General features: G+C 43.5%; 1 protein-coding gene and 1 pseudogene across 1 annotated transcript; both read left to right on the top strand.

Moving 5' to 3' along the window:
• The first annotated feature begins 6,100 nt into the window (after positions 1-6,100).
• Positions 6,101-7,027, top strand: LOC140371791 (olfactory receptor 4B13-like). The gene has a single exon (XM_072459002.1). It carries the CDS (start codon positions 6,101-6,103, stop codon positions 7,025-7,027), a length of 927 nt encoding a protein of 308 aa, XP_072315103.1.
• Positions 7,028-10,593: 3,566 nt separating this feature from the next.
• LOC140370228 (olfactory receptor 11A1-like) lies at positions 10,594-11,525 on the top strand (annotated as a pseudogene).
• The last annotated feature ends 4,062 nt before the right edge of the window (positions 11,526-15,587 follow it).

Here is a 15,587-nt window from a genome sequence, read left to right as displayed (position 1 = left end):
GGCACCAGCAGGAGGCCGGTCCATGTTTAGTCCTGACTCTGGCACCAGCAGGAGGCCGGTCCATGTTTAGTCCTGACTCTGGGCACCAGCAGGAGGCCGGTCCACGTTTAGTCCTGACTCTGGCACCAGCAGGAGGCCGGTCCACGTTTAGTCCTGACTCTGGCACCAGCAGGAGGCCGGTCCATGTTTAGTCCTGACTCTGGCACCAGCAGGAGGCCGGTCCATGTTTAGTCCTGACTCTGGCACCAGCAGGAGGACGGTCCATGTTTAGTCCTGACTCTGGCACCAGCAGGAGGCCGCTCCATGTTTAGTCCTGACTCTGGCACCAGCAGGAGGCCGCTCCATGTTTAGTCCTGACTCTGGCACCAGCAGGAGGCCGGTCCATGTTTAGTCCTGACTCTGGCACCAGCAGGAGGCCGGTCCATGTTTAGTCCTGACTCTGGCACCAGCAGGAGGCCGGTCCATGTTTAGTCCTGACTCTGGCACCAGCAGGAGGCCGGCCCATGTTTAGTCCTGACTCTGGCACCAGCAGGAGGCCGGTCCATGTTTAGTCCTGACTCTGGCACCAGCAGGAGGCCGGTCCATGTTTAGTCCTGACTCTGGCACCAGCAGGAGGCCGGTCCACGTTTAGTCCTGACTCTGGCACCAGCAGGAGGCCGGTCCATGTTTAGTCCTGACTCTGGCACCAGCAGGAGGCCGGTCCACGTTTAGTCCTGACTCTGGCACCAGCAGGAGGCCGCTCCATGTTTAGTCCTGACTCTGGCACCAGCAGGAGGCCGCTCCATGTTTAGTCCTGACTCTGGCACCAGCAGGAGGCCGCTCCATGTTTAGTCCTGACTCTGGCACCAGCAGGAGGCCGGTCCATGTTTAGTCCTGACTCTGGCACCAGCAGGAGGCCGGTCCATGTTTAGTCCTGACTCTGGCACCAGCAGGAGGCCGCTCCATGTTTAGTCCTGACTCTGGCACCAGCAGGAGGCCGGTCCATGTTTAGTCCTGACTCTGGCACCAGCAGGAGGCCAGCCCATGTTTAGTCCTGACTCTGGCACCAGCAGGAGGCCGGTCCATGTTTAGTCCTGACTCTGGCACCAGCAGGAGGCCGCTCCATGTTTAGTCCTGACTCTGGCACCAGCAGGAGGCCGGTCCATGTTTAGTCCTGACTCTGGCACCAGCAGGAGGCCGGTCCATGTTTAGTCCTGACTCTGGCACCAGCAGGAGGCCGGTCCATGTTTAGTCCTGACTCTGGCACCAGCAGGAGGCCGCTCCATGTTTAGTCCTGACTCTGGCACCAGCAGGAGGACGGTCCACACACTGATCTGTTGATGCAGTGACAGAGTGAATCCACTGGTCCATATTCACCTGCCGACAGTGAAACATAGATCTGAGTGTCGTCTGCATCATGTGATACATTTTCACTGCGTGTCATGTGACCTAACGGCAGCATGTAGAGGTTGAACAGAAGGGGTCCCAGGACTGACCCTTGGGGCACTCCACAGGTCAGGTGCATGTGGTCTGAGACACAAAGTACTTCCTGTCTTCCAGATAGGACCTTAAACAGTTTAGGGCGGGGTCAGTGATGCCCACCCTGTCCTCTAGTCTCTGTAAGAGGGTCCCACCCAGTCCTCTAGTCTCTGTAAGAGGGTCCCACCCTGTCCTCTAGTCTCTGTAAGAGGGTCCCACCCAGTCCTCTAGTCTCTGTAAGAGGGTCCCACCCTGTCCTCTAGTCTCTGTAAGAGGGTCCCACCCTGTCCTCTAGTCTCTGTAAGAGGGTCCCATGATGGACAGTGTCAAAAGCAGCATCAGATCCAACAGAATTAAGACTGAGGCTTTGCCCGTGTCAGTGTTCAGGAGGATGTCATTTGTCACCATGACAACACCAGACATTGGGAATGTTCCAGATTGAAGCTTTAACTATGTGAGTGATGCTAACAAACTGTTCTGCACAGACTTTATAAATCTGGAGGCTCACACATGGAGCAGCTGTAGATGAACTCTGTTGCACCTGTAACTTTGTCAGTTACAGGTGCAAAGTGAGTTAGCTCTAAGTGTCTTGGTGGTTTTAGGGTTATTTTTTGCATTGTGGGATTTATATCATTTTTAATGCCCTGAACTTTGTCATTAAAGAATAATACAAACTCATTACACTTGATGTGTAAATGAGTTCTAACGGCAGCTGAGCTGGAGGGTTTGTTCATCTGTTACCGTGGCAACAGGACACGCCCGTTGTTACTGCAGCTTCCAATTATTTCAAAAGAATATCTTTCCCTAGTTCTACATAAAATGAGGTTGTAGATGTTCAGCTTCTCTTTGTAAATCTCTTTTTGAACCTGGAGCTTTGACTTGTGTCACTCCCTTTTCTGTGCCCTCACCCAATCATCATGTCTCCATGGCAACTTCTGCTTATTTGGGGGGCCCCCAAATGTACAAAAATGTATTGTGAGATCCAGTGGTGGGCTGTCAGGACCAGCAAGGCCTTCTCTGCTAGCCTAAACATAATCAGAATATGATTTAAAAATATATATATTTTCCCACAAATATGTATTAAATTATTTCCCAGATCAAGAGTTTTACTCTTCATTTCATGGCTTTCCTCTTGTTGCTTCTGCCCCAGGTTCAGATTTGGAGGCTGGTCTTTATGTTAGATCTTTCATCCAATCATATTCAGCCGTCATGTGTTGCCAGGGATCTAAAATCTGCCGAGGCCTTCAGACTCAACAGAGCTGGTGCTTGTAGCTTAAAGTGAATGGAAATGAAAAGGATGTGTCAACCAATCAGCTTTAGAGTTGCTCTTGTAAGTCTGCTGCTGTTACACAGGAGCAGCAGGTGCATCACGTCTTTTGATTGGATCACCAATATTGAGAAGCAGGTCCGATGGGCGGGGCTCTGCGGAACCTCAGAAACTCAGAACGAAGAAACTGCATTTGACAGACACATGAATCTGTGTGTAAGCTGTTTTTTCAACCCACAACGTGGAAGGAGGAAAATATATCGATTTGGTCGAGGATATAATTATAACGCCTTTCTCAAGACAAACTTTTCAAGAAAAGTTAGACATTGTAAGGAGAGGTCGTCCTACCCCGACGCTGCAAAGCCTGTTACAGGCGCTTTGTTCCCCACTTTCAAAGTTTGGACATCGGCGCGTTCAAAACGGACAAAGCGCGGAGAAGGAGCGGACAACGGCAGGGCACGGACAAGGTAAAGCAACACCGGTTTAAACTGTGTTTCTGTTTAAATGTATAGTGTCTAGAGCAGTGGTCCCCAAACTACGGCCCGCCGGCCACATCCGACCCGTTGGGCCTTTCAATCCGGCCCGCCAAGCTTGACCAAGTTATATAAAAAAATAAATAAATAAAATAAATATATATTATTTCTATTTTTTTGCCGTAGGCTTTTTTAGACAGTAGATGGAATGAGAAAGAAAGGAAGGGGAATGATGAGAGAGAAAGAAGGACATGCAGCAAATGTCGGAGTCGGGATTCAAACTCACGATTCTGTGGCAGACCGTTCATTTTACCTTTCGCCTGTAATGCCCACATTTCCCCAAGAGATGGCACTGTTCCCTCTAAGCTGCGCCTGCTCTGCTCGCACTGCTCGCACTTAGTGCACTGCTCGCCCTGAGTTAGTGCACTGCTCGCACATAGTGCGCTGCTGCTCGCACATAGTGCGCTGCTCGCACTTAGTTAGTGCACTGCTCGCACATAGTGCGCTGCTCGCACTTTGCGCGCACAAGAAAATCTATGGCGCGCAGAAAATAAAATTCACCATTAACGGCCACCGGGGCCAATCAAGCAGGAAACACAAGTGTTTGACACTGAAGAAGACTCTTGTGGACAGTAGAAGACTCTAGTGGACAGTGGAAGACTCTTCTGGACAGTAGAAGACTCTAGTGGACAGTAGAAGACTCTAGTGGACAGTGGAAGACTCTTGTGGACAGTAGAAGACTCTAGTGGACAGTAGAAGACTCTAGTGGACAGTAGAAGACTCTTGTGGACAGTAGAAGACTCTAGTGGACAGTAGAAGACTCTAGTGGACAGTAGAAGACTCTTGTGGACAGTAGAAGACTCTAGTGGACAGTAGAAGACTCTAGTGGACAGTAGAAGACTCTAGTGGACAGTAGAAGACTCTAGTGGACAGTAGAAGACACTAGTGGACAGTGGAAGACTCTTGTGGACAGTAGAAGACTCTAGTGGACAGTAGAAGACTCTAGTGGACAGTAGAAGACTCTTGTGGACAGTAGAAGACTCTAGTGGACAGTGGAAGACTCTTGTGGACAGTAGAAGACTCTAGTGGACAGTAGAAGACTCTAGTGGACAGTAGAAGACTCTTGTGGACAGTAGAAGACTCTAGTGGACAGTAGAAGACTCTAGTGGACAGTAGAAGACTCTAGTGGACAGTAGAAGACTCTTGTGGACAGTAGAAGACTCTAGTGGACAGTAGAAGACTCTAGTGGACAGTAGAAGACAGTAGATAATGAATCATTATTTAATGCATTTGTTGCTTTGTTATAAGTTACAGGTCAAATCTTGCGTGTCCTTTATAGTCATTCATTAGTTCACACAAACACACCATATTTTCCTGGCCCCGCCCCTCGGCCAAATTTTAGAACCCAATGTGACCCTCGAGTCAAAAAGTTTGGGGACCACTGTTCTAGAGCCGTGGCATCATAATGATGGTAGTATGATGGTAATAAGAGGTGGATTTATTCGGGTGGGACTGTGTATGACCTCACTGAAGGCCCAAGCCCCAGACCCACGGCCCAAGCCCCAGACCCACGGCCCAAGCCCCAGACCCACGGCCCAAGCCCCAGACCCACGGCCCAAGCCCCAGACCCACGGCCCAAGCCCCAGACCCACGGCCCAAGCCCCAGACCCACGGCCCAAGCCCCAGACCCACGGCCCAAGCCCCAGACCCACGGCCCAAGCCCCAGACCCACGGCCCAAGCCCCAGACCCACCACTGGTGAGATCGGAAATGGCCAAAAAGAATCTGATAATTGAATCATGAAATTTGCCGCAGAAGGAGATAGTAAAAAGGGAAGTTCTGAGTTGTTCTTAATGCTGAAAATTCAGCTGTGTTTTCTGTATTTAAGAGACCTGTGATCTAAATTAGATTTGAAATTTGAAACTTGATTAAAATTATATTGTAACATAGACCGATTAACTTTTTTATAAAAAGGAATTTTATGTGAAAATGAATTACTTCCAGCTCAGTGGAAACATGTTTGAAGAATATTATTCCCTAACCATATTATGAACTGTGCATTTGTTGGTGACGTGTTTCTGTGGTTTCACTGCATTCAGCTATAAATCCCTCACTCTCAGTCCTCGAGCGGACTCTTCCCTGACTTCTGTCTCTTACGTTTCTTACGTCTCTTACTCAGAGACGCAATTCTCTTCAAACAAGATGTTTCCTGTTTCCAAAGCTCATTTTTCATCTTGATTCTTAAATATATGATTCACTTTAATTCAGAAACTGTTTGTGATCGTGTGTTTTTCAGCTGTTGACCTGATTATTAATAATGAGATGAAATACTTTATTAAATATGCCTCAAAGATGTTTATTATAGTCAGACAGACAAAATGATCACATTATTTGTTGAATTCATGAGTATAGTTTAATTGTATTTGGTGTTTTGATTTTTGCAATCGATTATAATTCATCTTGTGTGTGGCTGCTTTTGAATTCATATTTTTTTCTGCTCATGTAAATGTGTTTAATAAGGTTTAGTCTTGGTTCACTTGACTCTACAAAAACAGGTTATTCTGGAATATTATTTTAATTTACATACAAATGATTCTTGCAGTTGGTTAAGTCCTCGTTTGGTCAGCACATTGTGAAGCTAAGCTAATGTTGGAACAGAAAATAGTCAGAACACTATTGGAAAGTCCTATTTAGTTCATAGTTTGATCGTTTGTACTGATACTATTTGTTATTCTTTCTGGTGAGTGTGTCTCTGGAATCTTCCACTGACCATGAGGTTTTTATTTTAGTTGAGTTTCATGTTGAGCTGTGTACGCTTTGGTGTGTACAAGTTTAATGTCTTGATGTACAATATTTTAAATGTATCTGGTTTAATCCTATGTGTCTATAAGTGAGACGCCAACATGCTGAACTCCACTCCAGTCACTCACTTTGTTCTTGGAGCTTACCTTGACATTGGATCTTTAAAATACTTGATCTTTCTGGTCCTACTGCTCATGTACAGTGCTATTCTCCTGTGTAACCTCGTCCTCATCGTCGTCATCAGTCTGAGTAGAAGCCTTCACGAGCCTATGTATATTTTCCTCTGTAGTTTGTTCTTTAGTGAACTGTACGGCAGCGCGGCCATATTTCCACAGCTTTTATATCAGATTCTTCAGGATGTCCACGTAGTTTCGACCACTATGTGCTTACTGCAGATATTCGGCTTGTATTCATATGGCGGGATTGAGTTTGCGACACTTGCCGTTGTGTCGTACGACCGTTACCTGGCCATTTGTCACCCGCTTCAGTACAGCTCCAGGATGACACCCACGAAAGTCACAGTTCTGACGGCTCTGACTTGGTGTTACCCTGTCGCGTTTAACCTGGCGTTCACCTACGCCCTCACCGCCCCACTCACGCTCTGTGGAAACGTCATCGACAAGGTTTACTGCGACAACTACTGGGTGGCGAGACTGAGCTGCTACGACACCACGCTCAACAACACCCTTGGACTTGCTCATATGTTCTCCGTCATCCTGGGCCTGCTCCTGCTCATTCTGTACACGTCCATTCGAATCCTGCGCGTGTGTTTCAAGGGGTCCAAACAGACTCGCCAGAAAGCGCTGAGCACGTGCACGCCTCACCTGATCTCCCTCGTCAACTTCTCTTTCGGGGTCTTCTTTGAAATTGTGCAGAGCCGCTTCAACAGGAGCACGGTGTCCAGCCCGGTGCGAGTGTTCCTGTCTCTGTACTGGCTCAGTGTGCTGCCGCTCGCCAATCCTCTCGTCTATGGACTCAAGATGACCAAGATCCGCCTCATCCTCACATCACTGCTTTTTGGAAAGTGAGAAAAGAAGCTTTTGGAGGACAGCTTGATATTTTTTAAATGATTTGTAAATATGCAAAATGTAAAAGAAATCGATTAAGATAAATACAATAGAATGAAACATGAGCTTTTACAACAGTGTTTCCTCACTATTATTGTGCTCAAAGTTGTATTTGGACTTATTCATTCATGTTTGAGTAATTCTTTAACGGAGGCTTTTATTTATTCTGAATGATTATTTAAAAACATTAACATTTTGGGTTTGAAATTTCCCACACAGTCCCTTTGGAAAATGAAACGTAAATGTTTTTAAATTCTTTGTTATTTGAATGCATTTTTCCTGTTGTGTGAAGCACTTTGAATTGCCTTGTGTATGAAATGTGCTCTACAAATAAACTTGCCTTGCCTTGAATGTAACTGAAAATCTGCTTGTAACAGTGAAGTTTCAAAGAGTCAAAGCTTTGAAGGGCCTATTTCTATTACTGAGCCATTTTAGATCAATATAACAGTTTACAGTGAACAAAATGTCAAGAACAGTCTGCAGTGCATTCTTAATATCAGTTAATTTCAACACATGAACGTGGTTTGCCTCCTGGTGGCGCTGTTTCTCAGTTGCAAAACAGTTGCATTTCCCTGTGAATAATGAGCACTTTCACCTGGAGTTATGAAGAAACGTGACACATTTTTCCAGCAGAATTCTCTCCAAACATGTGATTTTCAGCTCCTCTATATATATATATATATATATATATATATATATATATATATATATATATATATACTTGAATGAATTTATATAATGTAGACATTAATCCCTTTGGAAGTTCTGAAAAGCTTTATCAAATTTATTGGTTATTGGTTATAACTACTTATTTGCAAATATCTATAAAAGTCCTATATTTCCATTTCAACATGTGATATGTGATATTTTTTACATTCTGATAGAAAAAAATTATGCTTTTTGTTAACCATGGTCATACAACCAGTATTCACTAGCAAGGACCACAACCCCAGCTACGATGCAAACTGTTCATTGGCAGTCGAGAAACATGAACAACACAAATGTACAGAAGTTGATGACGTTTTGGGGCTTCTTGCGATGAGGGCTGAAGGCTCTCGGGCCTCGATACCCCCATCTAGGAGATGAGTTAGAATAATTAAAACAACTAAAAGAGGGTGGGAGGGAGGGGCACGAAAATCTTGAACACAGGTGTATGTGATCTGGATCAGGGGTCCCCAACCTTTTTTGCACCACGGACCGGAATAATGTAGGTTTTATTTTCACGGACCGGTGTGCCAGGTTATGCGCGGAAGTGGGCGGGGCTTGGGCTTCCATTCGATTCAGCTCGGAAGGCGAAATGTTCTCAAAAGACGCGTTTGTACATTATTAACTGTTCTATTCCAAAAGATCCGATTTGGAGTAACATAACGTACAGTTCCACGTGTCCTCGCTGTTCTTCTGACTGGTGGAAGCTCATCACATAAATATAGCAGTCAGCAGAGTTGTTCCCTCAAATATACGTTTAAGATCACCGTCATTTTCAATATCCAACAGCTGATCCTCTTGTTGCACACGCTCGATTCGCCCGGTTTAATGGGTCGTGGATCCATTGACACACAGCTCATGGATCTTTTGCGCACGGGACGTAGCGCTCAAACTCTTGTAAAAGTGAAAACAGGTGATTGCGTAGCAGTTGCAGAATGCTGGCTCAGGAGACGTGTCCTCCAAAATCCCCGCTGGCTCCTCGTCTGATCCTCACTTGGCCTTTTCCCCTTTGCAAAAATGCTCTCCAAAGACTTTTGGTTTTTACTCATTTTCGGTCTACCTTTGGGCAGCGTGTTTGATGCGACGCATCCGCGATGACGTATCATGTAAAATGCACATATCAGTTAGGTTATCACGCAGGACAAGAGCAGAGATATAATATACTTGCCATTATATTGGCAAGTGGCAATTTCCTATAAGGCTTTTCATTATGGGAGTGTCTGCAGAGCCGCGGCGCACGGCCGAAACTGCCATGTTATTTTTGTGCCGGCCGCGCACTGCGGCTCCTGAAACTGCGCCGCTATTTGACCGCGTTTTAGCGCCGTTTTAGACTGGGTTAAGGTTAGGGTTAGGGTTAGGGTTAAGGTTAGGGTTAGGGTTAGGGTTAAGGTTAGGGTTAGGGTTAGGGTTAAGGTTAGGGTTAGCCATGAGGCTATAAGGGAAATGCCGCGGTCCCTGAAACTGCGCGGTTATTTGACCGCCCCGGCCTTTCATTATACATCTACAGACAAGCTTATTAGCGTGTCTTTCTAACGTGAACTCACTTTCTAACAAACTAGATGAACTGGTGCTGCTGTTGAGACAAAACAGAGACATTTCTTCATAAAACTAAAACTGTTCAGGAAAGATCAAATTTAGAGTCCCTTTATGTCACTATGTTCACTGAGGGCCGCATTTTGAAACTTATACGGAGCAAAGGGCCACAAACAACCCAACAATGAAGTGAACCATTTAAAATTTTGCATTTGACATAGTTTTGATGCCTCTACCTTTAATAAGACTTGGAACATTAATATTACGTTGGTATAACATAAACATGTTTACATTTTTTACATTTTACAGTAAAAGTAATACTTTTTGTTGTTTGGGTCAACTTAGCAGGAAGCCTGAGGGCCAACAAAAAAGTCTGAGGGCCGCATTTGGACAAAGTTTGGACACCCTTGCTTTATGTAATTTTATTTCATATCAATACATCAAATTGAGTATTGTTTTGATACTAGTTTTAAAATCGATCAGTATCTGATGTTTGATATTCTGACATCCCTATTTCACATCTGAACTTCTAAAATTCTTTCTTTGTTTTGTACATTATGTCTACCTTGTATATTGTTCATAATTGTTAATACACAAATAAAAGGTGAGTCAATCATTACTCATTATTGTGTTTCTCTTTTGAAATGGAGATCGTCGGCCTTGATGGAATAGAATCTACACTGCTGGAAGATTTCTTATCAATATAATGTAAAGTTTAATACAGAGCATTCTAAAAAGTTCTCAATAAAGTTTTACCTGAGTAAATTCACTGGAGACAGAATGAAAAACATTGGTGTTTTTCCCATAAGGCACATCCAAGACTGTATTTAGATAAGAGAGGAGGCGTTACAGTCAGTGGGACATTTGGACTCTCTTAATGTCTCTTCATCTCAAATAACGTCCTCACATGCAATTTCTTTGTTTCTTGTATATTTTCATGATTGATTTATTATTTTACTGAATTCCTTTTATCTATTGTTTTATTTTGGATCAGAACTCATTTAGTTTTGGTTGAGAGCCGGCGTTCATGTTGTAGTTATCTGTGTTTTGTTCGTGTGAATGTGTTTTCTCCCTTTTGTGCCCGTTCAGAATCCGCTCTGCTTTTCCTTCATGTAAACACTGCTGTCATTTCTCTGACTTACAAAGATACTCTCTTTTCATATTTGCATTGTTCAGGTGAAGTGTTGGATTTTAACATAACATTACGGTTTCATTTGAACTTTGTTTTGTGTGTAATATGTGTGAATGAATCATTAGTTTGAAGAAACATGTCTGTCAAAAGAAGGTCGATGTTGAACTCCAGTCACAGTTCCCATTTCACTCTGGGAGCCTACGTTGACCTTGGGCTTTTAAAATGGCTGTATTTTCTGATCGTATTGTCACTCTATGTTCTGATATTACTGTCTAATCTGCTCCTCATCATTGTCATATGTTTGAACAGGACTCTGCATGAACCCATGTACATTTTTCTCTGTAGTTTGTTCATGAATGAGCTTTTAGGCAGCACTGCGTTGTTTCCCATGCTTTTATTTCAGATTACTCAGGATGTCCACACCATCACCACTTATTTTTGCTTTCTACAAATCTTCCTCGTCCACTTTTATATCACAATAGAGTTTGTGATTCTTGCTGTTCTTTCATATGACAGATATTTGGCCATATGCTTCCCTCTGCAGTACAGCACACGGATGAACACCAACAAACTGATATTTCTGACCGCTTTCACCTGGATCTACGCTTTTGTGATTATACTTGTATTGGTTTTATTATCATCGCTTTTACAACTCTGTGAACACAGCATCTTTAAAGTCTACTGCAATAACTACTCTGTTGTCAAACTTTCCTGCTCTGATACTTCCATCAACAACATTTATGGACTTTTTATAACTTTCCTTACATCTTTTTGCCTTTGATTTTCATGGTAAGCACATATATCTGTATTTTCAGGGAGTGTTTCAGAGGATCTAAGCAAACGCGACAGAAAGCTCTGAGCACATGTGGGCCTCATCTGGCTTCCATCATCAATTTCTCTTTTGGATCGTTGTTTGAAGTCTTGCAGAGCAGGTTCGACCTAAGGAACGTGCACAGTGTGATCCAAGTGATCTTATCACTGTATTTTCTGGCAGTTCAGCCGCTGTTCAACCCTTTAATATACGGATTCAAACTCACCAAAGTTCGTGAGCTGAGTAAGAGTCTGCTACGTTCTGTTTTCAGTCACTAATGAGCTGCTGAATAAATAAAATTAAATAAAACCATATAAATGTGAGACAGAATTTGCACTTTATTTCATCAATGCACTTGACAGCACTTGATACAATTTCACATGATGTTGACTATAAAGATTATTCCAAACTAAAAACACCTAAATATTTGTGGTTCCCAGAAAAATGGGTGCCCTATAATTTTTTAATCATTCAATTAAAAAAAAGAAATATAATATAAATATAATAAGTTGAACGCTTCACGAACACGAGCAGAGAGGAGAAAATAGCATTTGTAGACCTCTAGCTTGCATGTGTCTGCCGGGCTGCGGTCAATTCCATTATCTGACTTTTTTACCTTTATTATTCACCTCGGAAGACTCGATGTTTGTACATGGGAGCAGACATATAATGATTTTGGACACCTCAGGCTCAGCTCTCGGGGAATCCAGAAGTGAGATAGACCCAGTGATTATGCCGGCTTTGCGTGAGATAATTGACAAGATTTGAGCCACTCCCATCAGGCAGGAGGCCACGCCCGTCAGGCAGGAGGCTACGGTCCATCCGGACCAGAACCTCCCTCCACAAGAACAATTTCTTTCCCTCTGCCGTTGCACTCATGAACACTTCTAAAACACTGTCACGTTAAACATAATTTAATCACTCACTGTTCACTTTCTGCACTACATATGTAAACTCAACTGTACATTTAGTGTACATAGAAAGCATATTTTTATTCTATGGTAGATTTAAATAGCTTTTCTTTAATGCATGCCCTTTTTGATTTGATATAAGTTGTTATATCATTGCTCATCGTTTTATGTTGCATCAAATCACCAAAGCAAGTTCCTTTTTTTGTGAATTTTGTTCATTGACAATGGGAATAAACTTTTTCTGATTCTGATTCAGATTACAAAGGCAATAGAAGCAGAACTGGTCAAAATGCGTAATTTCAAATCCAAAAATGGCAAACTGGACACCTGGGCCACAGCAGCAGAGAATGAAATCTCTGGTTTGAAGGACACTCTCTCTATATTACAAGCAAAAGTGGCACAACTGACAAACCAGGTTCACTAGTCTGAGTTCTACAGCTGCCTCCATGTGTGAGCCTCCAGATCTCTAAAGTCTGTGCTGAACAGTTTGTTAGCACCACTCACTCACATAGTTAACATGTCGTTTCAATGTGGAACATTCAGTCTTCGAAAACTGGGGTCATAAAGCGTCTCCTAAAGAAGAGCATGGGTCAGGGGTCAGGGGTAGTGGTCATAAAGCGTCTCCTAAAGAACAGTCTTGATACTGCAGTACTGAGTCATTACCGGCCCATCTCTAATCTGCCATTTTGGTCATTATAAGTCATTGTAAAGGTTGTTTACCAATAATAAACAACTCATTTGATGTTTTTCAGTCAGGTTTTAGACCTCATCACAGCACTGAGACTGCTGTTGTCAAGGTGACTGAGACTGCTGTTGTCAAGGTGACAAATGACATCCACCTGAACACTGACACGGGCAAAGCCTCAGTCTTAATTCTGTTAGACCTCAGTGCTGCTTTTGACACTGTCCATCATTGGACCCTCTTAGAGAGACTAGAGGACTGGGTGGGCATCACTGAAACTGCCCTAAATTGGTTATGGTCCTATCTGGAAGACAGGAAGTACTTTGTGTCTCAGACCACATGCCCCTGACCTCTGGGACCCCTTCTGTTCAACCTGTTCATGCTGCCGTTAGGTCAGTTGATACGCAGTGAAAATGTGTCCTATCACAGTGATGCAGACAAGTCAGATTTATGTTTCACTGACGGCAGGTGAATATGGCCCAGTGTATTCCCAGTGTAATCAAGAGAAAGTCTTCGCAGTCACCTCCAGAGTCTCGTTCTAAAACCTTCAAATAAGGTTAGAAAACTGGGGTAAATAATGGACTCAGTCTTGAATTTTAACAGTCATGTCAAATCAATAACATCAGCAGCTTTTTATAATCTAGAAAAAAACATTGAAAAAATCAAAAGTATAGTTTCTCCTTCAACCGTCAACTTAATGTGGTGGAGGGGTTTGATCGCCCGAATGATCCTGGGAGCTATGTTGTCGGGGGCTTCAAGCTCCTGGTAGGGTCTCACAAGGCAAACAGGTCCTATGTGATGGGTCAGACAAAGAGCGGTTCGGAAACCCTTTATGATGAGTACAACAACAAGGCTAGTTAAATCGCCCGGATTGGGGCGATGTAACCACTGTTGAGCACATCGGCTTGTTGATCCGAATGGAGCCGGACGGAGCTAAGCTAAGCTAAGCTAAGCTAAAACCTTGCACTGTTGGGCGCTGTGAGATCTGCAGCACTGGACCCCTGCATTGCATTGCAACGGAACTAAGGTACTTTTACTGAGTTAGGCTACCGGAGCCGGGCGGAGCTAAGCTAAGCTAAAACCCTGCACTGTTGAGCGCTGTGAGATCTGCAGCACTGGACCCCTGTGGTTTGGTGTTAGTTTTTGTGATTTTCGTCACTTTTGCCTCGTCACTTTTGCCTCGGGCACCAGAGAAGACGAAGCTAAGCTAAGCTAAAACGCTGCTTCAGCGCACTGATGTGAGATCTAGCAGTGTTATTGACTCTAAATCACAGGTTGCCAAACGTGAAGTTAAACTGACTGTGCTGTTTAGCCGGTTTAACTCCTCTCTCACATCAAAGACTCTGCAGACACGTTGTCTTTTAGCAGGTTTAATGATATTCGAAAAGGTAAAACTGAAAATAGACATATTTAAAATCAAAACATGTCCATTACAATACATATAAATAATAAACAAATCCACATATATGTATACAAAGCAGACTAGATGACGCAATATTGATGGTTACGTGGTTAGCGTGTAATTAACATATTGCAGAGATGGAACAGTCAAATTCAATACTGAACACTGGCTTATAGAAAATAACATAAATGCAGCTGTTGTGCACGCGTACAACATTACATACCGGCAATGCAACCTCAAAATAAAGAAATCTGCGATCTCCAAAAGCAGCCAAAGCTGCGTGCGGCCGTGCCTGGTGCCTTCATGGCTCGCTGTTACTTCCGGTTAAATAAAGTTTTGTTTTAAACATGTGCTCTACCTGCGACATTTAAAAGTATCCACTAGATGGCGGCATAAGAAAACAAATGCAATGAAATTAAAGCATAGATCAAATTATGCACTTTTAAACTAAAAACACAACATTAATGCATAACAGAACACTGACCGCCAAAGGGCTTTCTGATAAACTTGATAGACTGCAGACTAATAGGAAATCATTGATAAACTAGATAATGTGCAATGGCTGAATCCATTGCGAGTGTCTGCATTCTTGCGTAAAAGTGCTACATGTGTGTTGGTCTATCGACACTCGACGTCTGTAATACGTCTGATCAACCTAATGAACGTCTAACAGAAAACATGGTTTTCTGTTAGACGTTCATTAGGTTGATCAGACTAGTGCAAAGTAAAACAGGCTGTGCTTCACAGACAGATTCTTTGTATGATTACTCACAGCTTTCACTGGCTCCTCCTCATGAAACATGATTGGCCTTGATCCGTTTCATCCATGGAAGAGTTCTCTGTGCTCAAATCTATGACAGAATTCACTTGTTCATCAACTGGATTTGTTTCTGAGGCACGTCACCAACAGCTGAGGTCAGATTATAACCAAAATGAGCTTTTATGTTGTCGTCGTCATCGTCGTCATCGTCCGCCAGACTTTATTCTTTAGACTTCATTTTTCAGACTGGGCGAGGACAGGAGACCGCCCCCACCTCCAGATCTTCACTCTGATTACACTGATTCCCCAAAAGTAGAACTCCTTCACTCTGACTCCCATTTAGCGCCTGTAGCCCGTTTTCTATTTCTGCCCATTCAAGCTCTTTTGTTCCAAGGAATCTTCCTGCAGCGTTAGCAATGATCCTGATCCTTTCAGTTCTCTTTTGAGTTTGAGCAGCACAGTTTATAACATTCATCATAAAGAGTACAAACTCCTCTCTATCCACAACCAGGGTATTCTCCTTAATTTTGGAACCTCCACACTTGGAACGTGAAGTTAAACTGACCGCCAAAGGGCTTTCTGATA

The sequence above is a fragment of the Eucyclogobius newberryi genome, unplaced genomic scaffold (assembly GCF_026437365.1).
Source record: "Eucyclogobius newberryi isolate DKJ021-1_F unplaced genomic scaffold, fEucNew1.0.hap1 SCAF_10, whole genome shotgun sequence".
NCBI classification, from domain to species: domain Eukaryota; kingdom Metazoa; phylum Chordata; class Actinopteri; order Gobiiformes; family Gobiidae; genus Eucyclogobius; species Eucyclogobius newberryi.
This window is presented reverse-complemented; position numbering and strand designations above follow the sequence as displayed.